The sequence below is a fragment of the Hyla sarda genome, chromosome 12 (genome assembly GCF_029499605.1).
Source record: "Hyla sarda isolate aHylSar1 chromosome 12, aHylSar1.hap1, whole genome shotgun sequence".
Lineage (NCBI taxonomy): Eukaryota > Metazoa > Chordata > Amphibia > Anura > Hylidae > Hyla > Hyla sarda.
In genome coordinates this window covers 31,871,732-31,891,877 of record NC_079200.1, presented here as the reverse complement: position 1 = coordinate 31,891,877, position 20,146 = coordinate 31,871,732, and the positions used below count along the sequence as shown (strand labels likewise).

Here is a 20,146-nt window from a genome sequence, read left to right as displayed (position 1 = left end):
ATGATGTTGAAGGCCGCAGTGGTCTTCAACCTGCGGACCTCCGGAGGTTTCAAAACTACAACTCCCAGCAAGCCCGGACAGCCGATGGCTGCCCGGGCTTGCTGGGAGTTGTAGTTTTGAAACCTCTGGAAGTCCGCAGGTTGAAGACCACTGCGGGTGGGGGAGTTCACTCGAGTATAAGCCGAGGGGGGTGTTTTCAGCACGAAAAATCGTGCTGAAAAACTCGGCTTATACTCGAGTATATACGGTACTACTTTTGTGTTTTTTTTTCAGCTGCTAAAAGCAACTTCTAAAGCTTGCAAATGAAAAACCCCTCCTAAGAACATGATTTTTTTCTACTTCCCTTTTAACCTATTCTAAGGGCTTGTTCACAAGGTAAATTAAAGATGCAGAAAATCCTTCCATAAAATCTGTATGAAGGAAAAACAAACACAAAGCGCTCCTATGTGCAGGTCCGGTTAATTAATAAATGAATCATGGTGCTGTATACGCTCACCTTGTATGGTTGTGCAGGGCAAGGCACAACACTGGTAGAAAGCAGAGCACCATGAAGTGGATTGCGGCTGCAGCAGACTTCCCATGCTGGCTTGGCGTGTAGACAATGGAATGATTCGCCCAGTGGGATTTTCAGAAGTTGGTGTCCGCGTTGCCAGTAGGATGACTGTTCCAAGGAGGGACCCGACCAAGACAGGGTAAGATAATGTTTTATTCACACACAACGCGTTTCTGGGCCGGACTGGCCCTTTCATCAGGTGTTTATAAAAACAATGAGTGAATCAGTATATAAGGAACCAATGGAGTACGTAATTCACCGGATATGACAACACCATAGGTCGGGTCCCTCCTTGGAACAGTCATCCTACTGGCAGTGCGGACACAAAGTTCCGAAAATCCCATTGTGCAAATCTTTTCTGTAAAATCTGTATGGAAATCCACTCTCTTTGTAAACTTTACAGTGAGGAAATCTGCAGCAATTCCCCACCCCCAAATATTAAAAAGTCCATGCACATTTTAGGAAGGGTGACATGCAGAAAGGGAGCCACCAGACCTTCATTCTTGACTGATTCATTCTCCTTAGAGCCAACTGTGTACATGTGGATGAATGTTACCCTAATGACTTAGATTCATCGGTCTCTCCTAATACCCAAACAGGGATAGACCTGTCAATCAAGGCTAGTGGAGCAGGAAGAAGCCACCGGAAGCTGCCCCAATGGTTCAGGCAGAATGGAAGTGATAATAGGTTCCATTTGGAAGGCTGGCAGAATTATCATTACAGATCACTACCAGCTAGTAGTCATTTATCCTTTGTAAACACTAGGGGCTGCAAGGCATGGATGATATATATAATTCCCAGTCATATTTGTATGACATTTTTTTTTAGAATCTGAACAAATATCAAAACAGAGTAGCTTTTCCACGATTCTATGGCAGGCTCTGTATTTCTATGCTAATATGGGAGAAAACAAAACCTTGTGCCCTCTGATACGGTGGATGCCACACTTGGAAAAAGACCTCAATAATTGAAAAGTTAAAAGCTATAAAGATAAGCCAGTACATATTTGGTTATAGGCCAGATCAATCACATAATCCCAGTATGCCACATGTAAAAATGTCTGCCACCATCCGCAGCTGTCTCCTGCTCCTCCCTCAGTCAGATAGCAGCGATATCCCTTCTCTGAATACTTCAGTCATGCTTTAGATGTCAGTCTCCACAGCTGCTGTTTTGCTTTTTGGTACAGTGCCCATGATAAGACTGTCAGCCAACATGCTCAGCACTACATTCTTTCTGCATGTGACACCCCTGGGAAGAGCCAACATGGGTATTATTATTGCTGCTCTACCTCTGAAGATGGCTCCAGTACCATCTGCAACTCCAAAACTGATTTACTGAGAATGATGTGGCTCTTTTGCAGTACATGTAGGTTTGGGGTGAGATACAAGGTTCAGATCTTAGTGTAAAGCGAAATGTGCAGGCTAGGCATTTGAAGTGTGGGCATAGTTAATAATACTGGCATACATTGTGGATAACTCATATGTTGCCCCCTGACTAGTCAGCTCAGTCATGAGTTGAATGCCGAGTGCAGTTAACTACAGTGATCCCTCAACTTACAATGGCCTCAACATACAATAGTTTCAGCATTCAATGGTCTTTTCTGGACCATTGTAACTTGAAACCAGACTCAACATACAATGCTATGGAATCTGCTAAACCTGTCAATGGCTGGAAGAACCGACCAATCAGAATGGACATTTCACTGGTAAAACCCCTGTATTCCTAAAGTGTATGCACTGACTGGAGTCTAGTACAGGGAGGTACTAAATGTTCTGTACTCTTTACCTGCTCTTTACTCTTTAGCTGCTCCTTTGGACACCAGGTGAGGGCGGCTCCATTTTCCATTTTTTTAGGACATTGCGTGTTCTGTACAGGACCCTGAAGAAGCTCCTGTCCTCTACATAGACCAGTGTTTCCCAAAGAGGGTGCCTCCAGCTGTTGCAAAACTACAACTCCCAGCATGCCCGGACAGCCGAAGGCTGTCCGGGCATGCTGGGAGTTGTAGTTTTGCAACAGCTGGAGGCACCCTCTTTGGGAAACACTGAAATAGACAGTGATTTACAGCTCCCAGCAGATCTTTCTTACTTTTATATGTAAGGATTTGCTTTTTCTGTATTAGTTATCTACTTATTTATTTTTAATCCTCACTTTTTCCTATTTTTGGATGACATTTTGGGGCTTCAGAACCAATTACCAGGTTTCCATAGAGTTCTGGTCTCAACATACGATGGTTTCAACATACAATGGTCGTCCTGGAACCAATTAATATTGTAACTTGAGGGACCACTGTATAAGGATAGATCAAGCTTTAATGTGTAATACATAGAATTTACCAAAGGGAGAACAAACGATAAAGACTACTGTACAGATTTGTTTACTAGCAACAATAGTTTGGCACAAGCCAGCAGGCAGACTACCAGGCTATCTGCTGACTGGCTTGGTGTGTGTCTGGATTCGGTTTCTTGTAACACACTCACAGTTTGCCATCTAGTGGCCACCAGCATGACTTTCAAGCCCTGTCTTGAGAGAAAGCAGATGACTTCCTATAAGAAGCAATCCTTTATTTTGGCAGACATTTAAGCTCAGACATACTTCTATTATAAGCAGTTTTTCTTTCATTTAGAAATTCTGACCGTCGCTTCATCTCAGGTCGAAGGCGGCTTGTAGATACTCCTTAGGTACGATACCAATCATTCCATCCAGCTCTCCAACCCACCAACCGTAGGCATTGTACTCCTGGAAGAAAACATATGAGTCAGAAAAGTATGTACACTGCTAAAGGGAACACTAAGATAATACATCCTAGATCTGAATGAATGAACTAATCGTATGAAATACTTTCGTCTTTACATAGTTTAATGCGCTGACAACAAAATCACACAAAAATTATCAATGGAAATCAAATTTATCAACCCATGGAGGTCTGGATATGGAGTCACACTCAAAATCACAGTGGAAAACCCCACTACAGGCTGATCCAACTTTATGTAATGTCCTTAAAATAAGTCAAAATGAGGACCAGTAGTGTGTGTGGCCTCCACGTGCCTGTATGACCTCCCTACAATGCCTGGGCATGCTCCTGGACAGTCTGTGGTGCAACGTGGCGTTGGTGGATGGAGCGAGACATGATGTCCTAGATGTGTTCAATCGGATTCAGGTCTGGGGAACGGGCGGCCAGTCTATAGCATCAATGCCTTCCTCCTGCAGGAACTGCTGACACACTCCAGCCACATGAGGTCTAGCATTGTCTTGCATTAGGAGGAACCCAGGGCCAACCGCACCAGCATATGGTCTCACAAAGGGTCTGAGGATATCATCTCGGTACCTAATGGCAGTCAGGCTACTTCTGGCACATGGAGGGCTATGCGGCCCCCCAAAGAAATGCCACCCGACACTATGAATGACCCACCGCCAAACTGGTCATGCTGGAGGATGTTGCAGGCAACAGAACATTTTCCATGGCATCTCCAGACTCTGTCACATGGAACCTGCTTTCATCTGTGAAGAGCACAGGGCGCCAGTGGCGAATTTGCTCTCTTGGTGTTCTCTAGCAAATGCCAAACGTCCTGCACGGTGTTGGGCTGAAAGCAAAACCCCGACCTGTGGACGTTGAGCCCTCATACCACCCTCATGGAGTCTGTTTCTGACTGTTTGAGTGGACATATGCACATTTGTGGCCTGCTGGAGGTCATTTTGCAGGGCTCTGGCAGTGCTCCTCCTGCTCTTCCTAGCACAAAGGCAGAGGTAGCGGTCCTGCTGCTGGGTTGTTGCCCTCCTACGGCCTCCTCCACGTCTCCTGATGTACTGACCTGTCTCCTGGTAGCGCCTCCATGCTCTGGACACTACGTTGACAGACACAGTAAACCTTCTTGCCACAGCTCGCATTGATGTGCCATCCTGGATGACCTGCACTACCTGAGCCACTTGTGTGGGTTGTAGACTCATGCTACCACTAGAGTGAAAGCACCACCAGCATTCAAAAGTGACCAAAACACCAGCCAGGAAGCATAGGAACTGAGTGGTCTGTGGTCACCACCTGCAGAGCCACTCATTTATTGGGGGTGTCTTGCTAATTGCCTATAATTTCCACCTGTTGTCTGTTCCATTTGCACAACAGCATGTGAAATTGATTGCCAATCAGTGTTCTTCCTGAGTGGACAGTGGGATTTCACAGAAGTGTCATTGACTTGGAGTTACATTGTGTTGTTTATAGGGGTACTCCGATGCTCAGCTCCCGGCTCCAGCGTTCGGAACACTTTGTTCCATAGGCTGAGCCCTTTAAGTTTCCCCTTTTTTTTTTGAGCAGTGTATATAACATTCTATAAACAAATGGAAGGAAATGTTATTAATGCTAAAGTAGTGGGATTTGTTTTAGAAATGCAAATTACAAGGCGATTCTTCAACTTTTTTCCATCACAAAACAAATGAAAATGAGGATGGGGCACAGTGTTAGTTTATTTATATACATTTTATATTCTTTAAAAGGACAAAATGTATATGTTAAACATTTTGCTAAAAATGCCACACAGCAGAATAGTCTCCCATTATGCTATATACACCTTTTTATTTATTTATTTTTTTGCAACATACAGTCATGGCCGTAAATGTTGGCACCCCTGAAATGTTTCAAGAAAATGTAGTATTTCTCACAGAAAAGGATTGCAGTAACATGAACAAGAAAAAAAAGCAAATTGGACATAATGTCACCAAACTCCAAAAATTGGCTGGACAAAATTATTGGCACCCTTTCAAAATTGTGGAAAAATAAGATTATTTCAAGCATGTGATGCTCATTTAAACTCACCTGGGGGCAAGTAACAGATGTGGGCAATATAAAAATTACACCTGAATGCAGGTAAAAAGGAGAGAAGTTCACTTAGTCTTTGCATTATTTGTTTGTGTGTGCCACACTAAGCATGGACAACAGAAAGAAAGAAGAAAACTGTCTGAGGACTAGGGAACCAAAATTGTGTAAAAATATCAACATTCTCAAGGTTACAAGTCAATCTCTAGAGATCTACAGTGGGGATCAAAAGTTTGGACACCCCAGGTAAAAATTTGTATTAATGTGCATAAAGAAGCCAAGGAAAGATGGAAAAATCTCCAAAAGGCCTCACATTACAGATTAGACATTCTTATAATATGTCAACAAAAGTTAGATTTTATTTCCATCATTTACACTTTCAAAATAACAGAAAACAAAAAAATGGCGTCTGCAAAAGTTTGGGCACCCTGCAGAATTTATAGCATGCACTGCCCCCTTTGCAAAGCTGAGACCTGCCAGTGTCATGGATTGTTCTCAATTATCATCTGGGAAGACCAGGTGATGTCAATCTCAAAGGTTTTTAAATGCCCAGACTCATCTGACCTTGCCCCAACAATCAGCACCATGGGTTCTTCTAAGCAGTTGTCTAGAAATCTGAAACTGAAAATAGTTGACGCTCACAAAACTGGAGAAGGCTATAAGAACATAGCAAAACTTTTTCAGATGTCAATATCCTCTGTTCGGAATGTTTTAAGGTACGTTTGGAGAAGAAGGGGAACAGAATTTAATGAAAAGAACCTCTGTCCAACTGTTAAGCATGGGGGTGGATCAATCATGCTTTGGGGTTGTATTGCAGCCAGTGGCACAGGGAACATCTCACGAGTAGAAGGAAAAATGGATTCAATAACATTTCAGCAAATTTTGGATGCTAACTTGATCTGTGAAAAAGCTTAAGTTAAAGAGAGGATGGCTTCTACAAATGGATAATGATCCTAAACACACCTCGAAATCCATGGGGGATTACATCAAGAGGTATAAACTGAAGGTTTTGCCATGGCCTTCACAATCTCCTGACCTCAACATAATTGAAAATCTATGGATAAACCTTATAAGAGCAGTGCGTGACAGACAGCCCAGAAATCTCAAAGAACTGGAAGGCTTTTGTAAGGAAGAATGGGCAAAGATACCTCAAACAAGAATTAAAAGACTCTTGGCTGGCTACAAAAAGCGTTTACAAGCTGTGATACTTGCCAAAGGAGGCAGTAGAAGATATAAACTCTGCAGGGTGCCCAAACTTTTGCAGATGCCATTTTTTGTTTTCTGTTATTTTGAAAGTGTAAATGATGGAAATTAAATCTAACTTTTGTTGACATATTATAAAAATATCTAATCTGATGCCTTTTGGAGATTTTTCCATCTTTCCTTGGCTTCTTTATGCACAATAATACAAATTTTTACCTGGGGTGCCCAAACGTTTGATCCCCACTGTAGATTTGCCTTTGTCCACAGTGCGCAACATTATCAAGAAGTTTGCAACCCATGGCACTGTAGCTAATCTCACTGGGCGTGGACAGAAGAGAAAAATTGATGAAAGATGTCAACACAGGATAGTCCGGATGGTGGATAAGCAACCCCAAACAAGTTCCAAAGATATTCAAGCTGTCCTGCATAGCAAAACATGTGTTACTGCAATCCTTTTCTGTGAGAAATACTTCATTTTCTAGAAAAACTTCCGGGGTGCCAACATTTACGGCCATGACTGTATATGTATTTTTAAATACAGCTAAATTAAACATAACAAAATGGAAACAAACATGTTAATGCAGTGTGATCCTGTTCTGCTGGGAAAGGAAAAATGCTTACAGAGCTGTGGGACTTGGCTAATAGAGAGGAAGCATAGCCCAACAAGAGAGGCATCAATTATAACTACTATAAAACTCCATCAAGATGGAAATGTGTGTGTGGTGAACAAAACCATAAAAGTGTCAGGATAGAAAATACTCAACAAATCAAATGAAAACAAAAACAGGTGTCAATGTTTTTGAGATTTACATAAATAAAAAAGCCAAAAAAAACAAAAAAAAAAAAACTCTGACACCTGTAAAGCAGTAAAAAACAGGTTATAAAGAAGAAACAAGGAGCATGAAGGACTGGAGGAAAGTGATATTTAATGATAAAGCATCAATCTGCATAGGCCAAGGAGATGATGCAGACACATTTCGTCTAGTGCCGTTCTAATGAAACCTAAAGGTGGCACAAGAAGAAAACAATATTTCCCTATCATTTATGTTATAGCGTTACATGTCAGGTAAACAACCGCTTATTTCTGAAAACCCACTGACCTTAACAGACAGAAGGTAGTCAACTAGTTTCAACGATCAGTCTATTTCCAAAGCTTTTTCTTTTAGAAGAGTCAAAAGCATGGGTTGAATCCCAAAAAAGGACAATGTTGTAAAGTCAGTGAGCCCACCACCGCAGCAAACATTAGTGTACAGTGGTCCCTCAAGTTACAATATTAATCGGTTCCAGGACGACCATTGTATGTTGAAACCATTGTATGTTGAGACCAGAACTCTATGGAAACCTGATAATTGGTTCTGAAGCCTCCAAAATGTCATCCAAAAATAGGAAAAAGTGAGGAATAAAGAAAAATAAGTAGATAACTAATACAGATAAAGCAAATCCTTACATATAAAAGTAAGAAAGATCTGCTGGGAGCTGTAATCACTGTCTATGTTTCCCAAGTAGGGAGCCTCCAGCTGTTGCAAAACTACAACTCCCAGCATGCCCGGACAGCCAAAGGCTGTCCGGGCATGCTGGGAGTTGTAGTTTTGCAACAGCTGGGGGCACCCTGCTTGGGAAACACTGGTCTATGTAGAGGACAGGAGCTTCTTCAGGGTCCTGTACAGTACACGCAGTGACCTAAAAAAATAATGGAGCCGCCCTCACCTGGTGTCCAAAGGAGCAGCTAACCCTGGCACAGGTAAAGAGTACAGAACATGTAATACCTCCCTGTACTGTAGGGGGCGCTACCAGACACCAGTCAGTGCAGGCACTTCAGTAATACAGATGTTTTACCAGTAAAATGCCCATTCTGATTGGTCGGATCTTCCGGCCATTGACACGTTTCACAGATCTGGATTGTCCGTAGCATTGTATGTTGAGTCTGGTTTCAACTTACGATGGTCCAGAAAAGACCATTGTATGTTAAAACTATTGTATGTTGAGGCCATTGTAAGTTGAGGGATCACTGTACTTCTTTACTGGTATCTTAATGTACATCTCTGACATAAGGCACAAATAGGATGTGAATGGGATCTTAAAGGGAATTAGTTTCCAGATTTTTACCCTATTAAACTGCTTATACCCTATTATAGACTAATAAATAAACATTCCTACCATGTCCATGTTATAGCAGGCCACGTTTCACATGCTGTATGCAAATTTCTAGCAAGTAGTCATCATGGCCGAAACTAGTCACTCAGCAGGAGGGATTGGCAACCCTGGAGCTTGCTGCATCAATGTCTGCACCCACGTGTAGTAGGCTTTAATGCGGTATAAATAAGAGGATTGCTGCAGGACACCTTCAAGGAGCCAGGGATCATCCTGGCACGGCAGAGTTTTTCCACTTTTGAGTATAAGGTACTCTGTACACCTGGACAGCAGCATAAAGTCCTGGAAGGTGTTCTGCGGCAATCCTCTTCTCACACTGCGCTGGGGCTATCACATGCTGTCGCAGTGATGCTCTGAAGTGGACTAGCTGCAGGCAGAGAATTAGCAAGCTCCTTGCTTGTCAATCTCGCCTGATGAGATGTGATCACAGGCAAACAGCAGTGAATAGTTTCGGTCCTAATGAATAAAAAATAAAATGTTCTTCTTCTTTGGATTGCACCAATGGCCCACAACACTGTCTGAGCTATTTAACAGGGTTCTGGTGACAGGTTTCCTTTAGTTTAAGGTCACACATAGCATATACGTAGCGTATTTTACGCTGCACAGCATGATGTTCCGCTGCATATTCTCCTATGCGCAAACATGCAGGGTTACCCGTGGCAGCCCTGTGTGTGCAGTAAGGAGGAGGGTCCAGTGCTCTGACATGACTGTGACACACGCGCCCGCCTCCAAAGATCACTGCACATACAGGTCATACAGATAGCCCTGGGTGTTTGCTCATTGGAGAATACGCAGCAGAGATCGAGCTAGATACATGTGTTCTTCTCCATAATACATAATTATGGGGGCAGCCATCTTTCCTGAGCTGTATTTAACAGCATTTAGATATATGCCACTTAGACATATATATAACACCTTTGTTTAGACCCTATTCACATGAATGGGAACATTTTGTATGCATGCTCTGTGACTTGTCCAGAGGTCATTTCTCAGGGTGGGGAAGCTGAAGTAGTAGCAGCAAATACAGTGAAAGAGTTTAAAGGGGTACTTCGCCCCTGGCATCTTATCCCCTATCCAAAGGATAGGGGATAAGATGTTAGATCGCTGCGGTCCCGCTGCTGGGGACCCCGGGGATCGCTGCTGCGGCACCCTGCTATCATTACTGCACAGAGCGAGTTCGCTCTGTGCGTAATGACGGGCGATACAGGGGCCGGAGCAGCGTGACGTCATGGCTCCGCCCCTCATGACATCATGGCCCGTCCCCTTAATGCAAGTCTATGGCAGGGGGCGTGACAACCGCCACGCCCTCTCCCATAGACTTGTATTGACGGGGGCGGGCCGTGACGTCACGAGGGGCGGAGCCGTGACGTAACGATGCTACGGCCCCTGTATTGCCCGTCATTACGTGCAGAGAGATCTCGCTCTGCGCAGTAATGATAGCGGGGTGCTGCAGCAGCGATCCCCGGGGTCCCCAGCAGCGGGACCCCGGCGATCTGACATCTTATCCCCTATCCTTTGGATAGGGGATAAGATGCCTAGGGGCAGAGTACCCCTTTAAGCATGCATGGGATAGGCATAAGGCTTTCCCAAAAAATTTATAAACCAGGAAACGACCCCATCTTCAAGTGGCGCTATCCACCAATGTATAAATCCAAACACATTCGAGGTATGATAATTAATGTGTATATTTTATTCTTGCCCATCACTGACGAGTTTTGATATTTTGTATCCTTCTCAATGTGAACACAGAAGTATTGAAACGTGTCTGTGATGGGCAAGGATAAAATATACACATTGGTTATTATACCTCGACTGTGTTTTAATTTATACTTTGGTGGATAGCGCTGCTTGAAGATTGGGTCATTTTCACATATCCTGTTTTGGTAATTTTCTGCATCATATAAGATAAGACCATGGACTATTCATAGTATTCAGAATATTGGGCAGAGTGGTTCTTATCGTCCGACACATTCTATGTTTCTAAGCTCTGAGCTTCAGCTATTGTAAGTGGTGGTAGATCCTATGTTATCTATATACTGATTTCACCTTTCACTTTGTCCTCCTTATCACAGGCAGGATTACTATTTGAAATAGATATTTCCATAAAGAGAAGTGTTATCTTAATATTAGGCCTAGTGGCCAGAATGAAATCTACAAGATTTCAGGATTATTTTAGAATATTAATAAAATGGAAAATAAGGAAACACAAAAATTCTTACAAAACATTCATTCAAACAATAGGTCATTTTCTGTTTAATAGAGCTTTTTTTTTTTTTTTTTTTTTTTTGGAGCAATAAGAATGCAATTGTTACAGCCCAAAAATGGACCTAGATACATTGGCCCAGATCCATAATTCCGTCTACGGACAAAGAATGTCTGGTTTTCCCACATCAACCAATCACAACTTATAATTCTTGTTCAATAATTATAATTCATGAATTCTTATTATTATTATTTACTTCACCTGTCAGTGTTTTTAATGTTTGGCTGTTCTGTGTATGTTGAGCTGAAGTCTTGGCCGGAGAGCAGGATTTATTGCAGTACACGGTCATCTTATTATTACATCTTGACTGTGAGAAGGAACTAATAGGTAGAGACTTTTCCACTTAGTGAAGTTTAATTATGATGAAGAAACTGAATTGGAAATCTAAATGTGAGCAGGACTTCACTGGAAGACAGTAAAAGGCTAAGGGCTGAGACCATTAACATTTCTCAAGACAGCAGACCAGCACATCCAGGGGCCTTGAGGTGCACAGGCATGTTACAATTATTACAAATATCTGCACTCTAAAAGAGTGAATAACTGAGTCAGCCACCTCTGCTAAAACACTAGCTAAACCTACGTGCTGTACAGTAATAATGACAAAGACAAAAAGATGCTTAAGAAAGATGTGTGTCCAATGCTCCCCATTATTTTACAATATATATATATATATATATATATATATATATATATATATATATATATATATTTATATATAGCAGCAAAGAAGATAGTCCGGCACAGAACTGTAGTATGCAGATAAAAACTCAGAACTTTATTTCCGCATAATGCAGTACACAGAAGCCTGACGCGTTTCGCACTGGAGTGCGACTAAGCACTCCGGTGCGAAACGCGTCAGGCTTCTGTGTACTGCGTTATGCTGAAATAAAGTTCTGAGTTTTTACCTGCATACTACAGTTCTGTGCCGGACTATCTTCTTTGCTGCTAATTGTGTGAGCCGGAGGCGGTAACGGCGTGTCCGCAGCACGGACTTAGGAGCAGCTGCGGGTGTGGTGAGCGGCAATCCATTGTTGTGCATATATGTGCATATATATATATATATATATATATATATATAAAATTGCAGCACTACTTATCAAATATTGCAGCGGGTGCCAGCGCCCCAGACTCGACCACAGTCCTTATAATATATACATAGAAAATGCGCAGCAATGCGCTGCTGCTATGTGAGCTAAATAAATTCATCACCTTTTGCATGTAGTCTAGGAGTGCTGCGCATTTCCTACAGTCACCTTATAATGACCTCAAAAAATGGTCTATAGTTCTTGTATATGCTACAATTGTAGACCGGTATAACAGCTAAGTTGGCATTCAACCAAAAAAAAAAACAACAAAAAAAAAAAAACATATGACCCTCCTCATTTCCACCATTACTGTTCTCATTGCATTAGGTGGTGTTATGCCTTATCTGCATATTGGCTGAGCAGCACATGTGCAGACCTCAACCACACCAAGCGCTGACCATGGCAGTGGCAGCAGTGGGAGCAAGGAAGAAAAGTATACTGTTTTAGATTTTCTACCAGGCTGCGCACGTTACAGTAAAAAATAGATGCTTAATTATTAACATATCCTGTACTGTATGTTAAAAACTGTAAACAGATAACCTACATTTACATAAAAAAAATATATATACCTCTGATGTATGCAAAAATGATGATGTGAATTGGGCCTTATTGCCTGCACAGATGTTGCCCTTAAAGCAGGACTCTGGTGGAAAACTATTTTTTTCAAATCAACTGGTGCCAGAAAGTTAGGGTGGGTTCAAACTATGCTTTGTTAATACGGGAAATGGTTCCGGCTGGGGAAGGGAAAACTGGGCGGTTTTAGGTCCGGTCAGAAAACCGGATACGGGGCAAAGTTGAGCCGATGGGAGTCACTATGACTCCGGTCGGCTCATTGAAATTAATGAGATACGGGCCGGGTCCGGCTGGGATACGGGAGCGCCTGGTTTTCACTCCCCCCAACCAGATCCGGTTCTCGTATTAAAGGGGTATTCCGGGCAAAAATTATTTATCCCCTATCTAAAGGATAGGGGATAAGATGTCTGATCGCAGGGGCCCCGCTGCTGAGACCCCCCCGATCTTCCTGCAGCACCCGCGGCCGTCATTCCCCCCCCATAGACATGAATGGAGGGGGCGTGGCGTGATGTCACGTTCCCAGTCCCAGAAACCTGGAGGTTTCCGAAACTGGAGATTCAGCACCCGCATAGAATGGTAGTGGTGGTGGTGGGGTGGGGGGCGTGACAGCCGCGGGTGCTGCAGGGAGATCGCGGGGGGTCTCAGCAGCAGGCCCCCCAGGATCAGCCATCTTATAGGGGATAAAATGTTTTTGCCTGGAATACCCCTTTAACAAAACGTAGTGTGAACCCACCCTTAAACAGATTTGTAAATTACTTCTATTAAAAACATCTGAATCCTTCCAGTTCTTATCAGCTGCTGTATGTTCCAGAGGAAGTTGTGTAGTTCTTTCCAGTCTGACCACAGTGCTCTCTGCTGACACCTCTGTCCATATCAGGAACTGTCCAGAGCAGGATAGGTTTGCTATGGGGATTTGCTCGTAGTCTGGATTGTTGCTGATATGGACAGAATAGTCAGCAGAGAGCATTGTGGTCAGACTGAAAAGAACTCCAGAAAGAAATACAACTTAATCTTTTCAGTACTTATCAGCTGCTGATAAGTACTGGAAAGATTAAGATTTTTAAATAGAAGTAATTTACAAATCTTTCTGGCACCAGTTGATTTGAAGAAATTTGTTTTTCAGCGGAGTACCCCTTTAACATTGGATCAGGGACTGTGCTGAAATTAAAAGTAGGGTAACTACTGAATGTAGGAAATGTGTCGATTTTTCACCAGTGTATGTGCATCCTTGAATGCAAATTTATTTTTAAATAGATTCAACACACTGTGATAGATTCACTACAGCCACATAAAAAGTAAGTGAACCCTGTTTACTAATCATATGTGGTTTGTTTGTTATCTATGTAGGAATCCAGGTAATTCCAAAATCACAAATAGATTCACACTGTATGTTTGGGTTCCGTTTTTTTGTAATGATTTGCGAACGACCATCACTCAACGAGAGATCACTAGTCAAAACAAAAACAGCAAGTTATAAACCCGACAAAATTCACAGTATGAACACAGCCTTAGACAAACAATAACTAAACTAGTAACATACAGGGCTGGCGATCAGACCATTGGACCACCAGGTTTGTGCGCCATAACTGTCTAAATGTATAATTCCATAACTGTTCAAACACTTAAATGATGGGCATTAGAGTCATCTTCGATGTCCGTCATTACTACAGAAAGCAGCCGGTACCTGGCAGGTATAACGTGGGCCAATGAAAAGACTCACCAGTAGTCTACCTCCTCCTGTGGACATGTGAGCAAGGCCAGTCTTAGACAAAATTAAAAGCCTTACCAAAATTAAAAGTGGGCCCCCAAAAGCTCAAATATTGGACCTACAACACGAAGTATATAGGTGTGGTTATAAAAAAAAAACAAAAAAAAAAACACAGATAAACCACAACCATTACAATTACATCTATGCAGTGAATAAATATTACTTCCATACTGTTACTGAACGAACCGCACTATACCACGACCAATTTTACCAATAATACCACCACTGTAAAAGGCCCAAATGATGCCACCACATCATGACCTCTCTCTATACAATGACCTCTCTATACACCACACAATAAAAATGCTTGCCTGAGACAGCAGCAGAATATAACTCACAGAGTGCTGTAAAATTAAGAGAAAGGAATTATTTTTCTGATGTTCATGAATAAATAAAAAGTCTATTTTAGAAAACATTTTTAACACAATTTTTGGGCTATTTTCGTTCCAAAAAATAGCTTTGCTGATTTGCAAACTCTTTATTAGCATTTGCTGTAGCAAAAAAAAAAAAAATCTAAAAAGTCTGGAAAAATGTTTACCAAGTGCAGAAAAAGGGTCAAAAAATTAGATGCCAGAAAAAAACATCTTTGCATTAAAAACAGCAATTTTTTGAGGCTTACAATATGGACCATACAGTATAACTGTAGGCTGGGTTCACAAAATAACCTGTACCCACTGGAAGTAGCTCGGATGCAGTCTCCAGCTGACTATGGGTTATTAAAGTGAATGGATTTGCTGCTGTGCAGGATGCCAACATATAGCTGCTATGCTATGGGCACAGGAACTATGCACCATCATTTGGGGTGGCAGATGTATTATACAGCCAACCCTCTGCTCTAACCGGGCAGTGGAAATGTACAGTGGTGCGATCATTCAATCTCAGTGCTAAATGGTTGTTTTCTGATTTATCGCTGATCCTTTTCATTTACACTAGTCAATAGTAGTTCTGAATTTTCACATGAGGGGACTGTAACGATAATGGATCTGTATAAATAAAACTTAAAGTGGGACTTCTTACTGATGTGACGTTGGACATGGAGGGACTGTGCTGCACATCAGGCAGGACAGTTGTAGAGGCAGTCATCCAATGCCCAGCACTATGCATGCTTCCTATTTTATTTATTGGACATGTGCATGATGCCTGGCGGGTGTCAGATTGGTTTCTTAGCAGCTGTGATGCCTGTCCACTGTCACATCACAGCAGTTGTAATAACCACTATAATACCTCAAAATACATTATTGCAAACAAACATATATACACATCCATAAACACACACCATGTGTATAACAGTGTAACATACACTACACACACAGTTTGCACCTGACACATAACACATCATTTGCACATTATACACTTTACACATAAGTATACTAATTTTTTAAGGTAATTAGTTGGGTAAAATGGTCTTATAGGTGGCAAATCAGCAGCTGATGTAGGTGTTGGGTCAGACTGGTGGCTGCACACGTCCCCCCCACCCTCTCGTCCGGACAGCTAAGCTGAATAAGACAGCAATAGAAGAAGACTTCTTAAAGGGGTAAGTTTTTTTTTATCAACTGATGCCAGAAAATTTAACAGATTTGTAAAAACTTCTATTTGAAAATCTTAAAGGGGTTATCCAGGAAAAAACTTTTTTTTAGATTTCAACTTGCTCCAGAAAGTTAAACAGATTTGTAAATGACTTCTATTAAAAAATCTTAATCCTTTCAGTACTTATGAGCTTCTGAAGTTAAGGTTGTTCTTTTCTGTCTAAGTGCTCTCTGATGACACGTGTCTTGGGAACCGCCCAGTTTAGAAGCAAATCCACATAGCAAATCTCTTCTAAACTGGGCGTCTCCCGAGACACGTCTCACCAGAGAGCACTCAGACAGAAAAAAACAACCTTAACTTCAGAAGCTCATAAGTACTGAAAAGATTATGATTTTTTAATAGAAGTAATTTTTCAAATTTGTTTAACTTTCTGGAGCCAGTTGATATATCATTTTTTTTTCCTGGGCACCCCTTTAATCCTTCCAGTACTTATCAGCTGCTGTATACTACAGAGGAAGTTCTCTCTGCTGACACCTCTGTCCATGTCAGGAACTGGCCAGAGCAGGATAGGTTTGCTCCTACTCTGGACAGTTCCTAAAATGGACAGAGATGTCAGCAGAGAGCACTGTGGTCAGACAAAGGAAATTCAAAAAGAAAAGAACTGAAGTACTGGAAGGATTAAGATTTTTACATAGAAGTAATTTACAAATCTGTTTAACTTTGTGGCACTAGTTGATTTAACCCCTTGGGGACGGAGCCCATTATAACTCTAAGGAAGGGAGCATTTTTTGCAAATCTGACCACTATCACTTTATGCATTAATAACTCTGTGATGCTTTTACTTATAAATTTGATTCTGAGAAATGTGAAAATTTTGCAATTTTCTAACTTTGAAGCACTCTGCTTGGAAGGAAAAGGGGCAAGTCAAATAAATTATATATTGATTCACATATATAATATGTCTAGTTTATGTTTGCATCATAAAGTTGACATGTTTTTATTTTTTTAAGACATCAGAGGGCTTCAAAGTATAGCAGCAATTTTCTAATTTTTCCCGAAGATTTCAAAATCAGAATTTTTCAGGGACCAGTTAAGTTTAGAAGTGAATTTGAGGGTCTTTAAGTTGGAAATTTCCTATGATGGACCCCATTATGAAAACTGCACCCCTCAAAGTATTCAAAATGACATTCTGAAAGTTTAGGTACAAGACAAGGCTTCAGTATAGGGTGCAGGCGTACATCGGTGCTGAATGGACCCAGGACACAGCAGGTAAGAAAGTAAAATCCAATTTATTTGATGCAACGCGTTTCCCTGCGCAAGCACAGATTCATCAGGCCTGATGAATCTGTGCTTGCGCAGGGAAACGCGTTGCATCAAATAAATTGGATTTTACTTTCTTACCTGCTGTGTCCTGGGTCCGTTCAGCGCCGATGTACTCCTGCACCCTATACTGAAGCCTTGTCTTGTACCTATACGTTGTGGAATCCACACCAGGAGGGCCGCAGACGGACCATTGTATCCAAGCGATTTCAATTGTTGTGTATGAGGCTACACAACCACCCAGGGTGAGCAGTTTAAAATTAGCTTTTACTCTCCCCTCCCCCCATCTCCGGTGGTATTACCCTATGGAGCGCCTTCTCTCCTGTTTTTAGAATTCTGAAAGTTTGTTAACCATTTAGGTGTTTCACAGAAATAGCAGCAAAATGGAGGAGAAAAATCAAAATCTTTTTTTTACACTAAAATGTTATTGTAGCCCCATTTTGTTTTTCATTTTTACAAGGGGTAAAAAGGCCCCCTAAACTTGTAACTCATTTTCTCTCAAGTAAGGAAATACCTGATGTTTGGATGTGAATTGCTATGTGGGTGCACTAGAGGGCTCAGAAGGGAAGGAGCGACATTGGGCTTTTGCAGAGAGAATTTTGCTGAAATGGTTTTTGGGCAGCATGTCGCATTTAGGAAGCCCCCATGATGTCAGAACAGTAAAAAATAAAAAAACACATGGCATACTATTTTGGAAACTACACCCCTCAAGGAACGTAACGAGTCCAGTGAGCCTTAACACCCCACAGGTGATTGACAAACTTTCGTTAAATTGGGACTTAAAAATAAAAAAATAAAAAAAAATGTGTTACCCCAAATTTTTCATTTTCACAAGGGGTAATAGGAGAAAAAGCCCCCTAACATTGGTAACACCATTTCTTCTGAGTATGGAAATACCCCATATGTGGATGTAAAGTGCTCTGCGGGCGAACTACAATGCTCAGAAGAGAAGGAGCGCCATTGAGCTTTTGGAAAGAAAATTTTGTTGGAATGGAAGTCGGGGGCCATGTGCATTTACAAAGCCCCCATGGTGCCAGAACAGTGGACCCCCCCCCCTCCCCACACACACTTGACCCCATTTTGGATACTACACCCCTCACAGAATATAATAAGGGGTGCAGTGAGCATTTACACCCCACTGGCATTTGACAAATCTTTGGAACAGTAGGCTGTATAACGGACTACTGTTCAAAAACTCTGTCAGACACCTGTGGAGTGTAAATGCTCACTGCACCCCTTATTACATTACATGAGCGGTGCAGTTTCCATAATGGGGTCAGATGTGTGTGTGGGAGGGGGGGGGGGGTTCCACTGTTATGGCACCATGGGGCTTTGTAAACACACATGGCCTTCAATTCAAGACTAATTCTCTCTCCAAAGTCCCAATGGCATTCCTTCTCTTCTGAGCATTGCAGTTCGCCCGCAGAGCACTTTACATCCACATATGGGATATTTCCATATACAGAGAAAATGGTGTTACAAATTTTAGGGGGCTTTTTTCCTATTAACCCTTGTGAAAATGAAAAATTTGGGGTAACACCAGCATTTCAGGGGAAAAAAAAACACAAATATTTTATTATTTTTATGTCCAACTTTAACAAAAATTCGTCAAAGACCTGTGGGGTGTTAAGGCTCGCTATACCCCTTGTTACATTCCGTGAGGGGTGTAGTTTCCGAAATGGGGTCACATGTCGGTGTTTTTTTTGCGTTTATGTCAGAACCGCTGTAACGATGAGCCACCTCTGAAAATCACCAATTACTCCTGAGCCATGTAGTTCGCCTGCAGATTTTACGTCCACATATGGGGTATTTCAATACTCGGAAGAAATTGCGTTAGAAATTTTGGGGGTCTTTTTCTCCTTTTACCTCTTGTGAAAATAAAATGTATGGGGCAACACCAGCATGTTATGTAAAATGTTTTCTTTTTTTTACACTAACAGGCTGGTGTAGCGCCCAACTTTACCTTTTCATGAGGGGTAAAAGGAGAAAAATCCCCTCAACATTTGTAAAGCAATTTCTCCTGAGTACGGAAATACCCCATATGTGGCCCTAAACTGTTGCCTTGAAATAAGACAGGGCTCTGAAGTGAGAGAGCGACATGCGCATTTGAGGCCTAAATGAGGAATTTGCAATAGGGGCGGACCCAGATACAAGGATGGGGCTTGTCTCCACCAAAACCCTACAGCAGTGTTTCCCAAACAGGGTGCCTCCAGCTGTTGCAAGACTCTTCTCAGCCTGCCAGGACAGTCAATGGCTTTCCGGCAATACTGGGAGTTGTTGTTTTGCAACAGCTGGAGGCTGGAAACACTGCCATATCAGAAGTTTTTCATTTTTATGGGGGGACGTGTAAGGGGGTATATATGTATTTGTAGTGTTTTTCATTTTATTATGTGTTAGTGTAGTGTAGGGTTTTTAGGGTACATTCACACGGGTGGGGGTTCACAGTGATTTTTCCGCTGGGAGTTTGAGCTGCAGCGGAAAATTTGCAGCAGCTCAAACTTGTAGAAGGAAACCCACTGTAAACCCTTGCCCGTGTGAATGTACCCGTGTTGCAAAACTACAATTCCCAGAATGCACTGACAGATCGTACATGGGAGTTGTAGTTTTGCAACAGCTGTAGACACACTGATAGGGAACCACTGAGTTAGGAAACTCTAGCTCAGTGATTCCAACCCGTGTGCCTCCAGCTGTTGCAAAACTACAACTCCCAGCATGTACGGTCTGTCAGTGCATTCTGGGAGTTGTAGTTTTGCAACAGCTGGAGGCACACGGGTTGGAATCACTGAGTTAGGAAACAGACTCTAGCTCAGTGTTTCCCAACCAGTGTGCCTACAGCTGTTGCAAAACTATCATTTCCAGCATGCCCAGACAGTCAGGGATGCTGGGCGTGTAGTTCTGC

At 42.1% G+C, this 20,146-nt stretch overlaps 1 protein-coding gene across 3 annotated transcripts in view; it reads right to left on the bottom strand.

The window, feature by feature from the left end:
- Positions 1-2,859: 2,859 nt before the first annotated feature.
- The window catches only part of SKAP1 (src kinase associated phosphoprotein 1), a 430,073-nt gene continuing 412,786 nt past the window's right edge, over positions 2,860-20,146 (bottom strand). For all 3 annotated transcript variants that reach the window (XM_056547763.1, XM_056547766.1, XM_056547767.1), the window contains one exon: positions 2,860-3,289. In XM_056547763.1, the coding sequence (XP_056403738.1) occupies positions 3,194-3,289 (96 nt within the window). In that variant the 3' untranslated portion in view covers positions 2,860-3,193. The remainder of the gene's footprint in view (positions 3,290-20,146) is intronic.